The sequence below is a fragment of the Cyprinus carpio genome, chromosome A14 (genome assembly GCF_018340385.1).
Source record: "Cyprinus carpio isolate SPL01 chromosome A14, ASM1834038v1, whole genome shotgun sequence".
In the NCBI taxonomy this organism is placed as follows: domain Eukaryota; kingdom Metazoa; phylum Chordata; class Actinopteri; order Cypriniformes; family Cyprinidae; genus Cyprinus; species Cyprinus carpio.
In genome coordinates, this window is record NC_056585.1 from 11,936,843 (window position 1) to 11,954,775 (window position 17,933).

General features: G+C 36.6%; 4 protein-coding genes across 5 annotated transcripts in view; 2 read left to right on the top strand and 2 right to left on the bottom strand.

Annotated features, from left to right (window-relative positions):
• Nucleotides 1-17,933, bottom strand: part of LOC122133921 (SH2 domain-containing protein 4A-like) — a 956,524-nt gene that overhangs the window by 874,338 nt on the left and 64,253 nt on the right. The gene's annotated exons all lie outside the window — the stretch shown is intronic.
• LOC109066939 (sorting nexin-25) overlaps nucleotides 1-17,933 on the bottom strand; it is an 825,452-nt gene that overhangs the window by 451,390 nt on the left and 356,129 nt on the right. The gene's annotated exons all lie outside the window — the stretch shown is intronic.
• On the top strand, nucleotides 261-9,737 carry LOC109070422 (ubiquitin-conjugating enzyme E2 D2). Its single transcript, XM_019087003.2, has 7 exons — nucleotides 261-581; nucleotides 1,775-1,838; nucleotides 4,109-4,140; nucleotides 4,263-4,340; nucleotides 4,906-5,011; nucleotides 7,518-7,611; nucleotides 8,584-9,737. Exons 1-7 carry the CDS (start codon nucleotides 558-560, stop codon nucleotides 8,627-8,629), a joined length of 444 nt encoding a protein of 147 aa, XP_018942548.1. The 5' UTR covers nucleotides 261-557; the 3' UTR covers nucleotides 8,630-9,737.
• On the top strand, nucleotides 10,585-17,386 carry LOC109070418 (CDGSH iron-sulfur domain-containing protein 1-like). Of its 2 annotated transcripts, none has more exons than XM_019086994.2 (3): nucleotides 10,585-10,746; nucleotides 15,262-15,464; nucleotides 16,759-17,386. In XM_019086994.2, the coding sequence occupies exons 1-3, from the start codon at nucleotides 10,674-10,676 to the stop codon at nucleotides 16,846-16,848; spliced, it is 366 nt and encodes a 121-aa protein (XP_018942539.1). In that variant the 5' UTR covers nucleotides 10,585-10,673; the 3' UTR covers nucleotides 16,849-17,386. The 2 variants fall into 2 exon arrangements, with proteins under 2 accessions (XP_018942539.1, XP_018942540.1); XM_019086995.2 differs by having other exon boundaries at nucleotides 10,591-10,746; nucleotides 15,292-15,464.

Consider the following 17,933-nt stretch of genomic DNA (forward strand, 5'->3'; position numbering starts at 1 on the left):
ACCACTTACAATAAACATCACGACATATCATACTTATATCCTCCTAGGTCTCTCCATTCTATTGCTGAGCTGATCATCTACTCGTTTCTCGGCTCGAAATGGAAGCGTTCAACCCAACCACAGGCTTTCATTTGGGCTCAATAAGCGTTGACGTGACTACTTAGCGCGATCCGCCATTCTGGCGACGCCATTGCATCAGTTTCGTGATTCACTACAGCACTACCTAGTAACTGGCGTCGGCGCGCAATCTGTCCCCGGCGACTGCGTCCATTGGCGGAAGGATCTGATTAGAGCAGCGCAGTGTGCGTGATGCGGTAGCTGCTCGCTGCCGCTGCTGCAGGAGGAAGGATCGGACCGCTACCAGCACCACCTTTCAGTTTCGCCTTCAAATTACACCAACCGGCTCCGTCACACACAGAACACCGACTGAATTATTACCCCAAGGCGTACCTTATTAAGACACCGGAGGGGTCGGTCGCGTCGAAATTGAAGAAACGCTGTTTTAACCGAGTATAAGGCTAGTTTTGTGTGTTTTTGACAGCATTAACAGCACAACAATGGCTCTGAAAAGAATCCACAAGGTAAGAGAAGGAAGTCATGGGCGCCATTGCCCTGTTCCGCACCGAAAACGCACCATTCTTCCTCATTTGCGCCGGAAAGGCGATTTAAGGGATGTTATTGAGAAGTTATACGTGTTAAGTGTGGCATTGGTGGGATGACAAGTGTAGTAAAGTACCCCGGTTCGACGGTTCGGCCCGGGCTAACGGTTAGCATGATAGCTAGCGACCCTCCGTCGAACTGTGTGTGACTGATAAATAAATGTTTATTCGGTCACTGCTTTTGTATTTCCCCTCTGGTTTTTCTCAAACTGAATTAAATGCTCATTTGAAGTTGAAGTCGGGTTGAAATGGCTCACTTGAGGATTAATGTAAGATCCTGATAACGTGTTAGCATGCTAACCCCCTCGTTGCCACCAATGCTAAAGGCCCATTTGGAAACCTTGAACACAAATCGTTTATATCCACCACAGCTTCATGAATTGACTGTATTTTACTACTGATATATTAGTGTGCATTATTATTATATCACGTCTTTATTTCGTGCTGTTTTGGGTTGTTAACTGGCTAACCGCTCCGGTAGAGGCACCTGGCCTCAGTTTATCATCGCATTGATGTTTTACATCATTTTCAGAATATATTGGTGTTGTTCATATTGTATGGCGTTTTGTCCTCGCCACCATGTAAATATTTGGTTCTTTAGTTCATCTGTTTAATTTTTTAGAGCCAATCTCGCACTTTATATATTTGGAGATTTGAAGTTAGCTCGTGGCGCAAGCAAATTGGCTTTATGGACGTGGTCCAAACCATTCATATTCACATTTCAGACCCCTTATTGTGCTTTTCTTAGAATTTTGAACGTTTTAATATTCTTGGGTTTTAGTAGACCAGACTAACCCGGAAAAATCTGAGTTACATAAGCTGTGGTCACCTCTCTGTCATTACACAGAGTGTTATGTGTCTGATTTGATATTGACCTCTTTATTTTCTAAATTAATCATCCATTGCTTTTGTTCTGCATATTTCTTTGTAACTTTATCAAACACACAGATATTTGGAGTATTAAGTTTCTGTATCAGTTTCTCAGGTTTATTTTGGTGTGCTTCATTGGAAGCAGCATACACCGCAGGTGTTTCAGGAAGGGGTCTGGACAGGTAATGCAGAGCCTGATAGGTGAACCGTTTTTAAACTGCAGTTTTGTTTGTGGTGTGTTGCAGGAGCTGCATGATTTGGGCCGTGACCCACCTGCTCAGTGTTCAGCGGGCCCAGTAGGGGATGACAGTAAGTAACTCGCTTTGCCCACCAATGTATTCGATAAACTAGTGTAAGTTTATTCTTCAAATTCGAGTTAACAGTATTTTGCTGATAATCATTGGCAATTTTAGCTTTGATTGTGTAACCAAAAATCAACTTTTACTTTTAACACTTGTGCTGTGCTGAAAAACCTTTACCTGGTGTGGTGTTTAATATTTCAAAATATGACCGGCCTTTTAAAAATTGCTTGTAAATCTCTCATTATGTTATATTATCACCTTTTGTCAAATAGTTTTCTTTCAATTAGCTCAGGTTTTGAATTTCTTTTTGGAACTGGTATGCCAATTGGTGTATGCCAATTATCCACAAATAAAAAAACATTTTCAGCCCTGATCAGTGAGGCCTATTATCAATGTGCGGTTTGAAAGAAACAAGTAAATGAAAAGATTGTATCCAGGTAATAATATAGCATAACATGTTTATAAGCAATTTTATATCGGCTGGCCATTTTTGATCAGTAACGCCACAACTTTAAACACCCAGAAAAAAATAAATAAAAATAGATTGTTTGCCAGAACAAGTTGAGAGGGTGGGGGTGTAAATGCATTAACTAACATGTTGGTTGGGGAAAAAAACGTTTTTCATCATTCGTATTCTCCTTGGTGAAACATTATTCCGTCAACCACATCAGAAAAAAATAAATAAAAATAGATTGTTTGCCAGAACAAGCTCTTTTAGGGTGAAGTCAAATCCCTTCTTTCTCAGATCTTCCTTATCAACCACATTTTAATGTACAGACCACTTTTCATGAGCCAATTCATTCAAAGTCTGCCATGTTTTTACTTTCTTTGCATTAAAAATTGGTCTTTGTTTATATGTGTGTGTTTAACAAAAGACCACATGCATGCATATAGTTACATTATAGTAGAAACCTCTTAAAGGGTTAGTTCACCCAAAAATTAAAATTATGTCATTAATGACTCACCCTCATGTCGTTCCAAACCCGTAAGACCTCCGTTCATCTTCGGAACACAGTATAAGATATTTTAGATTTAGTCCAGAGAGCTTTCTGACCCTCCATTGAAAATGTATGTACGGTATATGACTGTCCATGTCCAGAAAGGTAAATATAAAAACATCATCAAAGTAGTCCATGTGACATCACAGGGTCCGTTAGAATTTGTTGAAGCATCGAAAATACATTTTGTTCCAAAAATAACAAAAATTACGACTTTATTCAGCATTTTCTTCTCTTGTCTGTTGTGAGTGCGTTCACAACGCTACTGACGAGTTCTCTGGTGTGCCCAATAACAAAGATAACACGTTAGCGGCGTCACTGCAGTGTTGTGAACGCGCTCACAACAGACCCCGAAGAGAAGAAAATGCTGAATAAAGTCGTCATTTTTGTTATTTTTGGACCAAAATGTATTTTCGATGCTTCAACAAATTCTAATGGACCCTCTGATGTCACATGGACTACTTTGATGATGTTTTTACCTTTCTGGACGTGGACAGTATACCGTACATACATTTTCAATGGAGGATCAGAAAGCTCTCGGACTAAATCTAAAATATCTTAAACTGTGTTTCGAAGATGAATGGAGGTCTTACGGGTTTGGAACGACATGAGGGTGAGTCATTAATGACATAATTAAAATTTTTGGGTGAACTAACCCTTTAAGTATGTACGTTAAGTATGAGGAGAAATGCTTGTGATGTAAGAACTAGTGACCACCTTTCTGCTGACTTTTTAAACAGTGGAGATTCTAAAGCATAGATATGATTTCATTATTATTATTATTAGCATGTTAAATTAATAGAATCAGTTTTTCCTGGTGTCTTGTATATACAGAACTTATAGAAACTGAATTTCATACTGGCTTCAAACATACTGTCAGAAGTGCTTTTTCCTGTCTTATGTTTTCTGTGTCCTGTGATAGATGGTGCTCATCAATATTAAGTATGAAGCTCAACCTCAAGACGTCGGTTCAAACAATCCATCAAACATCATATATAGCTTCCCTCAAAAGAGTCACCACTTTATTAAACTCTGACTTGTGCAACCATCTGACCCACTTAGTGCCTCAGAGACTTGACTGAAATATGACAACATAATTGTACCCAAATTTGCTTCATCATATTTAATACTGTATTCCTCAGTGGGCTCTTTTAATTCTGACAAAACTGAGCTTGCAATCCAGAATTATACCTCTTTGAGGTTTAAAAGGACTTAAGAATATGATGAACATGGTGAGACTAATAAATCCTTTCTCTGACATTTGTTTGTCTTGTTTCAGTGTTTCATTGGCAGGCCACAATAATGGGACCAGTGAGTATATATTTTTTGTGTCTTCTATAGTAGCCTGCAACATTACAGGCATCTCTGGAACTTTAAGTATGTTGTTGTCTTGAAATAGTGTAATTCATGCTAATTAAATGTTTACCCTACAGAATGATAGTCCTTACCAGGGCGGAGTGTTCTTCTTGACCATACACTTTCCCACAGATTACCCCTTCAAACCGCCAAAGGTCAGTAATATCTACACCTGTTTGACTCAGGCACAGCTTCTCAGGTGTTTTGGTTATTCTCAGGTGCTGCTTAATAATTTTCATAACTTGTGATGTTTGAATGCTCAAGTGCTGTGAGAACTGTTTTAAATAATGTAGTACCCAGAATCCTGTTTTGTATTGAAATTAGTTCAAAATTCAGATCAAGAATCTTGTAAAGTTGTCATGTGGAGAATAGTCTGATCTTAAAGGGGTTCTATTTTGCTCTTTTACAAAGTCTTGATTTTTTTTTTTTTTTTTGTCGCTTTGAATCCTCGTTTTACCAACCTGTACTTTGTCATGACATAAGGAAATGTTTTTCCTCCCACCATATATTCAAATAATTCATCTTATGACTGTATGTCATATGCAGTTGTAGAATGCAGAGAATCCTATCGATGAATTTAAGGAAAGTATTTGAAGGAATCCAGTGTTTGGATTACAATATTCAGTAATTAGGAACTGTTCTAGAGTTGGCTGTAATTTTACTCTTTAGCCTGTAAAGGTTGTGATTTGCATGCTTATTTTTGTCTTGCTCCTTTCTCAGGTTGCATTTACCACAAGAATCTACCACCCAAATATCAACAGCAATGGCAGCATTTGTCTGGATATTCTGAGGTCACAGTGGTCACCAGCACTCACCATCTCCAAAGGTACAACTCTGTTTTCAAACATTGTTTTACAGCAATTAATTCCAGTTTCTTAGCCTCAGTCTATATGTTACCATGGTGTAGCATGTATGGGTTTTTATTAGGATTTTATTGGGTTACCCACAAAATTTAGCCTATAGGAAAAAAAAAAAAAAAAAAAAAAAAAAGAGTAAAAGCTAACTTGTGATGTTTGAATGCTCAAGTGCTGTGAGAACTGCTTTAAATAACGTAGTACCCAGAATCCTGGTTTGTATGGAATTTTTTTTTTTTTTTTTTTCAAAATTAAAAATTTGTCGTGCAGAATTGTCTGACCTTAAAGGGCTCCTGTTATGCTCTTTTACAAAGTCTTGATTTTGTTTTGAGGGTGTAACGTTACTAGAACAGGCTCTCAAACTAGGTTATTCGGAAAAATACATATTTTACATTATTACAACACCTCTCTCTCCAGTCTGGCATTAACAGTTTGAAAAGTTCCTGTATCAAATGAAGGCCCCCATTCTGAAATATGAAATGTGCTGTGATTGGTTAGCTGGGCCAGTGTGTGTTGTGATTGAGAGCACTCGGTGCCAGGTCGGGAAGTGTCAAGCCCCTTACCATAGCGGCCTGCCAGCTTCAGTGTAAATATTGCATCAAAATCAAATCAATTTGAGTGTGATTTGGACCCGGATGATTGTAACCACTCTAAGCTCGTCCGCCTTGGGAAACCTAGCGTGTCTCCGACATAGTGATAACACTCGTTGCCTTCTCTAGTGCCGCTCAACCAAGTCTCGTCCCATTCGTCGATGTTTGTGATATCACAAATCCCAGAAAATATGCGTTTGTAGTCCAAATGAATTGTTTTAGTTTTTGAAAAGTTTCTGTTAAATAAAATATCTCCTTTTGAAGTGGACTTTGAGCTTTGTAACTTTGCAGATCTTTTTAATGCTCAAACAGCAACATTACAGACTAACTAAAGTTGAAAAAGCATAATAGGACCCCTTTAAATTATATATAATTAAAATTTAATTGAATGTTTGATTATCTGTATAATTGAAAGTTTGATTATCTGCATGTAGGGCCCTATGAAATTTTTTCAAATTCTGTTTTTTATTTTAATTTTTCGCGAATCCTTTTTAATAGTTAACTTTTTATTAATCAAAAAGCATGTCTCATTAATCTAAATCATGAAACGTATACATTTTCACATCAATTTATTAAGTTTAACAAAAATGTTCAGGGCCCTATGAAATGTTTTATTTACTGTTACAAAATTCTGTGCTTTAGCATGTCTAATTATTTGAATGCATAAAACAACTTAATTTATAAAAAAAAAATTCTTAAAGTAGCATTATGATTTTTTTTTCCTCAGAAATTCTTTGTGTATTTAAATTTTTCTGGTTATCAAATGAAGGCATAAAACATTAATTTCATTTATGCTTTAATTATTGAAAATTAAGCAAACTTTATTGTTTGGCAAACAAAGGGGATTTACTATTAAAATTAAAACATGGAGGAAATGTTTGTGATTACTCCTTAAAAATAATTTTTGTTTCATTTTAGTAGTAGTATTAGGCTTTGTACATTCTATTGAAAAATAGTAATAGGCACAATAAAACTGGACTCTTATTTTGACGGGTTGCCATGAATACCTTTACAGTTCTGTGAATGTGATATGACGCTAGTTTTACTCAACTCAAATCAAATGGTCAAATGCTCATGAAGTGACTCAGAGCAGATCTGGAGATGTTGTTCATGTGTTTATGTCCTCATTTAGTGAGACAGCAGACACTGAAATCACTGTGTGTGTAGTAAACGTAACCGTGCATCTGCACCATTCATTAAAAGAGACGCAGAACATGCAAGATTCATATTTAAATCGACTTTTGAGGCTTAATATTTACATATACTTCTCCATATCGCGATTTGATTTAAGTGTAAAGACCTACTTTTGATTAATTCAAAATTTGACAATTTCCATGACATTCCGCATTTATGACTCATGGAAATCATAGGGCCCTATGTATGTGCCATGAAATAGTCTGAAACAATTATGGCAATAAACTCAAACACAAATTGAAATGTCATGTTTTACACCAGAGTAGAGTGTAAGGGGCTTCTGGTTTCTCATTGACATTACATTTGTTTGCATATGAATGAATGGTTTCTAATAAGAAGAATTTTCTAATAATCTCATTGTTTATTTTTAGACTCTATAACAAAAATTAAAAGCTGGAGAAAGTGATGTTTGAGAATATTTTGTCAATTTACTGCAGCGTCTAAATTTAAATGCATGTTTGATCTGAATGATTAATTTGCTGTTATTCACATGTTTAGTGGTTATGTTAAGGGCATTTTAGTGTTTTGGAGAGTAATTTCTGACTACATTGATTACATTTTTATTCATGTGTATTTGAGCTGCTTATAACAGATTTTTGGTGTATTAAAGTATAATCAATAAGAAATGAGTGTCTGTTTTGTTTTTTAAGTTGAATTTTCTATATTACTTTAATGTTTTTATCTTGCACTTCAGTTCTCCTGTCTATCTGCTCTCTGCTGTGTGACCCCAATCCGGACGACCCCTTAGTACCTGAGATCGCCCGCATTTACAAGACTGACAGGGAAAAGTAAGTGTCCTCTTATGCACTAGATCAGTACTGCACACTGTTTGCTCTAATGCTTTTCCCCCTAGGTGCTGTCATGCAGTCATATATTAGCTAAGTTAGCATTATTAGCCAAGTTATTGTCTACACAGTTTCCTGTTTTGACATTTGTCACCTTCTTTTTCTCTGGGGATGTTGTATTTATAAATTGACACTCTGAAGACCTGTTTTTGTGAATAATTTACTTTTATTGTTGCTGAGCGTTTGAGCTGACTGATGCAGAGACGATGTGAAAATGTTTTCAGCTTGCTGCAATTCCAAAAACTAGGCTTCAATAGCTCAACGTGCAACAGTGTTTTATTTTATCCAAACCAGACTGAGCTGGGTGTAATAAATTGAACTGGAAAATGATTATGATCAAATTCAACAGAAAAGGTAATTAAATGTCAGAAGACTCCTATTAGATCCTTATTGTTTTAAACTACTGTTATTAGCAAATGTGACTGGAAAACGCAATTGAGGCTGAGGGCCGGACCTTGTAAGAACTCAAGGGAATACTGAAGAGGTCCTTTGTAATGGATAATAAATTGCTGGGCGATGCCCAACTTTTTCCAAGTTTCCCTTAATACATGAAGAGGGCTATTGATAGTATCAGAGGGGACAATTCACGTTTTTCTTTTGACCATTTACTTTCCCAGAATGATATTTAATTCCTATTTAGTTTTTAACTGCCCCGTCTTTCAACAACAGGTTATTTGCAAAGTTTGCTTTACCTATTAAACTTAAATAAGAGTTCTTTATTGGCATCTGTGGTTCCATGAAGAAACTTAACATCAATGGAACCTTTCTGTTGCATAAAAGGTTCTTTAGATTTTTTAAATCTTCACACAAGAAAAAAAGGTTCTCTTAAGAACTGTTCACTGAAAGGTTCATTGGGGAACCAAAATGGTTCTTTACTGATGTGATGGTAATGCTTTTATTTCTCTTCCTTCACAGGTACAACAGAATAGCTCGGGAATGGACACAAAAGTATGCAATGTAGTTTTGGAGTTAGAATCATGATGGGTGAAAAATTACACCTCTCCATCTAAAGATTAGGGGAGATTTTGAACGTTCAAAAGAAAAAAAAAAAAAAAAGAAAAGATAAGAAAAAGCTTAAGAAAAAAACGATCTTGTTGGTTTCCATTGGAGTGCTTTCTTTAAGCCACGCCTCCCCTCACCAGAGCACCTCCCCTCACTTTTAGCCTTCTGGCAGCCATGGTGTACATACTCAAACTACAACTGTAGCCCCTTTTCCTCCCCAAATTCAATCTTCCACTCCACAGTTCCTGCTTTACCTTCTCCGTTGCTATAGCGACGTACCCGCTGCTTAGGATCAGTCCGTATCAGTTTTGCTGTAGAAGATGTTTATGGCTCTAAAAGCATTCCTTGTTGTTTTTAAGAACTGGGAAGGGAGGGCTATATTATTTTTTTTCACCCTGCAATTTGTGATAGTCTGGACATAGAGGGATATGTTTTTTACAGTTTACTTTTTCATTTCCATTTCCTGGGCTTCCAACTGTACATTGGATCAGGAAGTTTTTTTTTTCTCTCTCTCTCTTTTTTTCTTTATTGCAGAGAAGGGAGGGGTATGCTGGCTATCTTTTTGTATAAAATCTATAACAAATTCTTTTAAAATCATAGCAGTTAATTAAAGGAAAATGGACCTCCTGTCCTCTCCTCCGAAGTATTCTAATGGACTTGAAAACTATGAATATATATATTTTGTTTCCATTTGTCATTGCAAAGACTGTCTCTACCCCTTTCCTTAGCCATGACCAACTTCACAAACATTCACCACATGGAGGGTTTCATACCAGTTATTTAAAACAGTCTCTATAACATGTGTCTTATTGTTTTTGTTTCATTTTTTTTCTCTCTCTCTCCCTCTGCCCACCCTTGTAACTCTTAGGTTGCTTTTTTTTCTTCTTCTTTTTCCTGCTCTTGTTGAATTAGATGCTAACATGGTTCAGCCAGACTCGATTGGGTCCCTGGGTGAGAGGACACAAACTCCTCAGACAAACTTCTGTATATTTAATTTCCCTGACAGGCTCGTTGAGCTTTGTGTGTTGATTAAAACTGTGTAATAAAATGATTACTAAAGTCTGAAATGCTTTGTGTCTGCATGGTTTTTCCTAGTGTTTGTTAAACAGGTGATGTTTTTAATCAAGTCTTTTGAAAGTGCTTTTGAAAATGGAAAATTTCTCTGATCTCTTCTGCTTGTCCAATTGTTTTTTTTTTTTTTTTTTTAATAGAAGAAAAAATTATTAAATGTGCAATGATTGCTTAATATGTGCCTCATGACAGCCACTGTCACAGTTACTGTAGCAAGCAAAGTTGCAAGGGAGCCTTTTATAGGATCTTTTTCCCCAGTTTGGTGTGGATGGCCAAAGCACTTAAAATGACTGGATCAATTTAATGCACCATGTGCAGTTTGCTTTATTTCATAAAGGTGAAGTTTCCAAATGGCACCTAATAATTTCGGAAAATCACTCTTTTTATCATCAGATGTGACTGGAATTATTATGGTGAATATAATTGCAGTATGGTTTTGTGCAAGTGGGTTTCATGAAGAGTTTTGTGTTATATGGGCTATTACAAAATATATATATTTATTTGTATTATTTACCAAGTTATTTAATACTTTGGTCGTCCAAAATTTGGTGAGACAAATATATATATTTTTTTTTTTACTAAAATCTTCTCAGTCAGGTTAAAGTGAACGTTCTTTTAAGAGTATTAGATATGTATAGACTTTTAAAGGTTTGACATTTATATAACATTTGATATTATGAAACATTTAAATATCAGGGATGAACAAAAACCCTCACTACCAGAGTGCCAGCTGCACACTTCAAGGAGGGATCTGGGCCCCATGTTTACAGAAATCTGAACTAGCAGTGCGCGTGAATCACGCTTTCCGGCCATTGGGTAGATATTTAGTGTCGCAATCACGCAGAGTTTCCGCATTGACTGCGTCACTCGGGTTCAGCGTCTCAGACCTTCAGTGGTGCCCTTAAACTTGAAGTCCAAACAGCCCTACCGTCATGGCGTCTCAACTGCCAGGGCTTTCAGCTCTGACTAAACCGGGGTTAATACCGGGGTTTAAGGTTTCTAAAGGTAAGAGTGGTGTTTTATTTTAATATAAAGCCGATGGCAACCTTGATCGATCGCAGTCTAGCAATTCCATAAAGGATCAACACATTTGTGAGCATGTTTGATTCGGTGTTGTTTTTCTTCATTTTAGATTATACATTATTTATGTTGGGCTATGCTATTTAGCATGCACACAGTAGGCTACAGATGAGTTTTATGGCGCTTTTATTTTACGCACAAGTTATTAGGTCATAGGTTTGCAGGTATTTTATTTATTTATACAATTTGATTGATTGATTGATCGATTGATTAATATTCAATGCATTTTTGATATATTTAGATTTAGTCATTTAGCAGACGCTTTTAACCAAAGCGACTTACAAATGAGGACAATGGAAGCAATCAAAATAAACAAAAGAGCAAAGTGCTATGACAAGTCTCAGCTAACACAGTACATGTAGCAAGGGTATATGCAATAACATGAGGTTCAGTAAATAATAATAATAATAATAATCTTTACCGAATGTTGCAAGAGTTTGCTATTAACACAGTGTAGTCTATAATATTAGGGGAAAATACATTGAATTAAACATTAAAATACAATTCTCACTATATTATAATATTTAAATAAATGCAGTATTTAAGTAGTAATAAAGCTGCTTCTTGTTGCCATGTCATTCTGCATCATTTGTTACAAACTTGATTGTTTTCATAACGGCAAACATACACTCACCTAAAGGATTATTAGGAACACCATACTAATACTGCGTTTGACCCCCTTTCGCCTTCAGAACTGCCTTAATTCTACGTGGCATTGATTCAACAAGGTGCTGAAAGCATTCTTTAGAAATGTTGGCCCATATTGATAGGATAGCATCTTGCAGTTGATGGAGATTTGTGGGATGCACATCCAGGGCACTAAGCTCCCGTTCCACCATATCCCAAAGATGCTCTATTGGGTTGAGATCTGGTGACTGTGGGGGCCATTTTAGTACAGTGAACACATTGTCATGTTCAAGAAACCAATTTGAAATAATTCGAGCTTTGTGACATGGTGCATTATCCTGCTGGAAGTAGCCATCAGAGGATGGGTACATGGTGGTCTTAAAGGGATGGACATGGTCAGAAACAATGCTCAGGTAGGCCGTGGCATTTAAACGATGCCCAATTGGCACTAAGGGACCTAAAGTGTGCCAAGAAAATATCCCCCACACCATTACACCACCACCACCACCCTGCACAGTGGCAACAAGGCATGATGGATCCATGTTCTCATTCTGTTTACGCCAAATTCTGACTCTACCATCTGAATGTCTCAACAGAAATCGAGACTCATCAGACCAGGCAACATTTTTCCAGTCTTCAACTGTCCAATTTTGGTGAGCTCGTGCAAATTGTAGCCTCTTATTCCTATTTGTAGTGGAGATGAGTGGTACCCGGTGGGGTCTTCTGTTGTTGAAGCCCATCAGCCTCAAGGTTGTGCGTGTTGTGGCTTCACAAATGCTTTGCTGCATACCTCGGTTGTAACGAGTGGTTATTTCAGTCAAAGTTGCTCTTCTATCAGCTTGAATCAGTCGGCCCATTCTCCTCTGACCTCTAGCATCAACAAGGTATTTTCGCCCACAGGACTGCCACATACTGGATGTTTTTCCCTTTTCACACCATTCTTTGTAAACCCTAGAAATGGTTGTGCGTGAAAATCCCAGGAACTGAGCAGATTGTGAAAGACTCAGACCGGCCCGTCTGGCACCAACAACCATGCCACGCTCAAAATTGCTTAAATCACCTTTCTTTCCCATTCTGACATTCAGTTTGGAGTTCAGGAGATTGTCTTGACCAGGACCACACCCCTAAATGCGTTGAAGCAACTGCCACATGATTGGTTGATTAGATAATTGCATTAATGAGAAATTGAACAGGTGTTCCTAATAATCCTTTAGGTGAGTGTACAGTGACGGACGAATAGTTATTTTGAGTCGGATCTTTTAAACAAATCATTTGAACCGAATTGGTCTGTACGATTCGTCCACATTCACAACTAAAATACATTTACAACTTAACTATATGACACTCGTTCTATAACTATAAAACGAGCCGTTTACATAAGAAACGATTCACAAAAATCAGCAGGACTATGTTTAGTTAAGAGCGAATCCTTCTCATCTGACCAGGATTTACAGTCTGAGGACTCCTTGGGTTTACCAAGCCTGTATCTGTCTTGACATATGTCGAAGTTAACAATAAATTAAAATTTCTACCTAATAGATTGTTTTATTAATGTCTACACTTAAACCTAACCCTTACAATAATGCAAATACAGTAATTATTGTTGTTCTGTGTGACAATAATTACTCTATTTGATATTTTCTATTTGCTCATGCCCAGTAGCTGCAGCTGTATTCCTTCTAGCATTAACCCCACACTTGACCACTTGACTACTTATATGATGTATTTTCTGTTTGGTCCAAGTGTTCAAGTGAGCATGAAGACCACAAGTGCATGTAGAACTTGTTTACAGAGCTTTTATTTTTTATTTTCAATACTTAAAATCAACTTCTAAATGTCTGTTCAGTAGTCTCCATAACAGATTTATAACACAACTTTTAATTTTGTAGTGCTTCTAACTAAGTGATAAAAAGCAGTTGCAAATATTGTACAAACTAAATATCACCACTACTCTTTGTTTTACTACCATATTTTATAATTATTATTCATATTTAACTTATATTGGAAAGGTTTCCGTGACCTCTCGAGATCTCGGCAAAAAGTCTCACGGTTTATTTCCAGAACACGATGCGTGATTGGATACATTAAGCCTGGAGTACCGCTCCAGAGCAGTATTTGAGAGAGTGTGGATTTAGTGTGCGTTAAGAGCACTGCGCTTTGGCGTTTTTAAGACTTGGGATAGTCTTGCGCACTTACTTCCTGTCAAGTGACCAAGACAGGGCCTAACATTAGCAAAAATTGACAACGAAAATCAAATCGTATTTTCCAGTCAAGATTGTAAACAGACTATCTTTTTACAAGTTTAATGGGACACCTATATGTTGGGATTATTTGGAAACACTTAAGATATATTTATAGGTTCTTTAATTAATATAATTGATTCATAATAATTGTTTTAAATTTAATACAAAACTGATGCTCATCTCTTATTTTAAAAACTTTTTAAATGCTAAAACCTGAATCTTAACATTAAATAAAACATTTTACATTTTACCTGAATCTTAACTGAAAATCAAACCATTCACATTACATACATTTTAGAGTTTAATATGTTACCATGGACATTGCCCTACCTCGCTCATATGGTGTTAATTTTATTTGTGCATGTCTTAAAAGTTCTTTAAAGGTCTTAAATTTGATTAAATAAAAAATAGGACCTCTGTACATTTGTTTGTTGCAAATTTACAGACAATGCAATTAAGATGTTTACATTGGCTTGTTTGAGTAATATTGGTGTCAACTGACAACTAAGTTTCCAATTTTAATTAGTATAACTGCACAAGTTTCATAGTTAATAAAATCTTTTAAAACAAATTACATTAATTATACTTTGATCTCCTTCATTAAAAAGGAAAGTGAGTAAGACGGTATAAAAGGTGCGTGGACGTGGATTAGTAACCTGGCCCCATGGTATAAAGGAGAAAAAGTACTGGCCCTCATCACTATTAAAGTTACCCATCCCTGCTCTATAATATCAATAAACACCTTTATTCTGTACTGCATGTGTTTTATAGTGCACTAAAAGCTGTATAAGCTGAATGTGTGCTACAGTTGTAATGTTTATATCTGCATATCATTGATTTTAAGGCTGTAGATTGTTTATGTAGTTTTGGCATTGAGTTTGTTGGTTTACTGATATCAAATTACAAAGTTATTTTGTCTAAAGTAGTTTATTCCAAAGGGCAGTATTGCTTTGGTTGTATAATTGTTAATTAATAACTACCAGACGTGGTTCAAATTTAAATTCACATTTTCTTAATTCGAGAAAATAATATGGAAAATTATTTGGAGCTATTGGATTAGGCTGTATGAAATATATAAATAAGTGATTGAAAATCATTCAGATTTTTATTGGGACCAGGGAGCTTTAAAATATGACCACACACTATTCAGTTTTATTTTCTGAGCTAAGGATCAACTTATTTCAAATGCTGAGATAATGCAGTTCTTCAGACTTGTGAAATGATTGCTTAATATGATGCATGATCGTCACTGTCAAAATTACTGTACTACTAGTTATAGTTATAATACTATCAAAATGTGGAATTTGTGAAAAATACAGAAAATTAACATGGAGTTTGGGAAAAATAAAAACGGAATTCATAGGGCCCTAAAAATGTAGTTTTTAAACTTGATAAATTGTATACGTTTCATGATTTCAATTAGTTAGAAAAGCTTTTTGATTAAATTAAAGTGGAATCCAGAAAAAAAGAAAATAGAAAGTAGAATTTTCTAGAAAATAGAAGTAGAATAGTGTGCAGGAACCTCCCGGCCCTCTCAAAAACGAGCGCCTCCTCATGTGTACATTTGCAGATCAGCTGACCACCATCGTTCCCGTTGCAGTGGCCGCGGCTCTGAGCACCTACCTGCTGACACGCTACTTCAGTTCTCAGAGCAGCCCCAAGAGCAGGGTCAACATGTCAATCGACAAAGACAGCCCCAAAGTAGTCCACAGCTTCGACATGGAGGACATCGGCAACAAGGCCGTCTACTGCCGCTGCTGGAGGTCCAAGAAAGTGAGTGAAACCTCCTCAATGGATCATGTGATTGAGTTCATATTAATAGGATGGTGTGGTGATTCTTCATCCCTGCTGAACGATTCCACTAGTCTGATTGTAGCTTCTCTGTATGAACCATTTTTATCCATATAAAGAATAATGTATCAGTAGTAAATTTGATGCATGAATTCAGAGTCCTCTAAATTATTAACGAGAGGAAAACATTGCTAAATCTTGTTATACTCAATCTTCTACATGTCTTCTGTCATCTGTTTGATAGTTGATACTTATTTAGCAAGTAAAAGGTCTTTTAGTATAATCGTAAAAACACCCCCTTCAGGATGTGGAACACTTTTCTTTCGGTTGTGAAATATTTTATGGTTTTTTTTTTTATAGAGTAAACATAAGAATAGCTTTTATATTGTTAGAAATATTTTAATATTTACATTTGATGGACTAAAGCAATTATCCTTATGTAATGTTAAAGGGATACTCCATCCCAAAATGAAAATATTGTCATTAATCACTTAAGCTTTGTTCGTCTTCAGAACACAATTTAAGATATTTTGGATGAAAAAGGGAGGCTTGAGACTTTTCATATACTCTCCTGGACCTTGACACTGTTATTTATTTGGCAGTCTATGGGACAGCCTCAAGCCTCCCTGTTTTCATCCAAAATATCTTAAATTGTGTTCCGAAGACGAACAAAGCTTTTACTGGTTTGGAACGACATGGAGGTAAGTGAATAATAACAAAATTTTCATTTTGCGGTGGAGTAACCCTTTAAGATGTGAATATCAGATATGATCCTGATATGACGCTTTTGAGGAACGTTTATTTGTTCATCTCTCAGTCATCATGGTATTGCATTGCATTACATGTTTTGAAAAGTAGTCTTTTATTTATTTATTTATATATATATATTGATTTACATAACACAATTTCATCTTACTTTTTGGCCATGTTAATAACAACATCTGCACCAAAAATGCATTTTCTCACTGAGAATGCAGGGGTCACCAAACTCGGTCATGGAGGGCCGGTGTCCTGCAGAGTTTAGCTCTAACCCTAATCAAACTCACCTAAACCAGCTAATCAGGCTCTTACTAGATATACTTGAAACTTCCAGGCAGGTGTGTTGAGGCAAGTTGGAGCTAAACTCTCCCGGAAAGAGTTTGATGACCCCTGTACTAATGCAAAGTGTTGGACTAAACATGAAAACCACAGGCAGCGTGCAGATGCGTCATCATACTCTCTGAAAGATCATCATGTGTGGTTGTGAACTGTATGTATTTGTTTGTTCCCTGGACAGTTTCCCTACTGTGACGGCGCGCACACCAAACACAATGAGGAAACTGGTGATAATGTTGGACCGCTGATCATTAAGAAGAAAAACCCATAAATACTCAGTTTGCGTCCATGTTTTCCACCCACTGGAGGTGAGAGAAACTGGATGAGGACTTAATATCACAATTACTGTAATTCTCAATTTTAATGTGTCTCATTCACATGAAGACTTCCTGTAGCACTGCAGACATGCATCAGCAAACATACTGTATTTCCACTAAACCTTTCTCTCCTACACTTGGTCTTTCTCTCCGAAACATACAAAATGTGCAGAGCAGGGGGGCGCGAGGACTGGAATCGAGAACCGCTGATTAAAATGTGCTTTAAATATCCTCTAAATATCTTGACACTACAGAGCAGATGAATGTGAATGAGAGGATGTCAAAACTACTATGCACAGTTTGATTAACATTTCAGTGATTATGACTTGAACATTTGTGCAGTTTTTACGATATTGGGTGTAAAACTAAACCAGGTTCCATTTAAAAACAGCATATAAATATATTTTCTATCATGATGTGTGATTCGGAGGCCATGCGTATTTTGCTGTACGATAAAGATGTGCATTTTGAATAAACAGAATTTGAAATATTCGCACTTGTGTCGTTTGGGTTTTTACTCTATATTCAGGAAGCAGGGTTATAACAGCTAGAGGTTTAAAACAGGATGTGGGAGATAATGTGATCCACTTCCTGTAATGCTGCAAAACACAGGAAATTAGAGATCGCCCTGCTGCAGTTCCGCTTACAGCCACCAGATGGGGCCGCTGTATCAGTTCAGTGCTCTTGAGTTTATTTTGAAGGGATTGTGAGGCATCATATCCTCTCTGGCTCTGAAAGAAGTGTGAGGTTTATAAATATAAATGTGAGGCAAAAAGTTCCCTCCATGCGGATTTTGCACCGGATTCAAGGTTGTTGAATTTACATGCATATTCACCATATTTACCAATATAAATGTATTATGGCTGACTGGTTTGGAAGTGACCTCTGAGTAAGCAGTGTTTCATGCATCCTACATTCATGGTAACTGATAGCATGTTGTGAGTGGTTGCTAGGGTGTTGCTAGAGGGTCAAAACAGACTTGTTCTTAAATTTGGCCATAGGCTACCTATTACAGAAACCCCGAAGATGTTAATCAGTG

Excerpts from the sequence above, each read along its gene's own strand:
- LOC109070422 (XM_019087003.2), top strand. The coding sequence starts at position 558 with ATGGCTCTGAAAAGAATCCACAAG. Across the intron at positions 4,141-4,262 it reads AGGCCACAATAATGGGACCA|AATGATAGTCCTTACCAGGG; the intron begins GTGAGTATATAT and ends TTTACCCTACAG. Across the intron at positions 7,612-8,583 it reads TACAAGACTGACAGGGAAAA|GTACAACAGAATAGCTCGGG; the intron begins GTAAGTGTCCTC and ends CTTCCTTCACAG.
- LOC109070418 (XM_019086994.2), top strand. The coding sequence starts at position 10,674 with ATGGCGTCTCAACTGCCAGGGCTTTCAGCTCTGACTAAACCGGGGTTA. Across the intron at positions 10,747-15,261 it reads GGGGTTTAAGGTTTCTAAAG|ATCAGCTGACCACCATCGTT; the intron begins GTAAGAGTGGTG and ends GTACATTTGCAG. Across the intron at positions 15,465-16,758 it reads GCTGCTGGAGGTCCAAGAAA|TTTCCCTACTGTGACGGCGC; the intron begins GTGAGTGAAACC and ends TTCCCTGGACAG.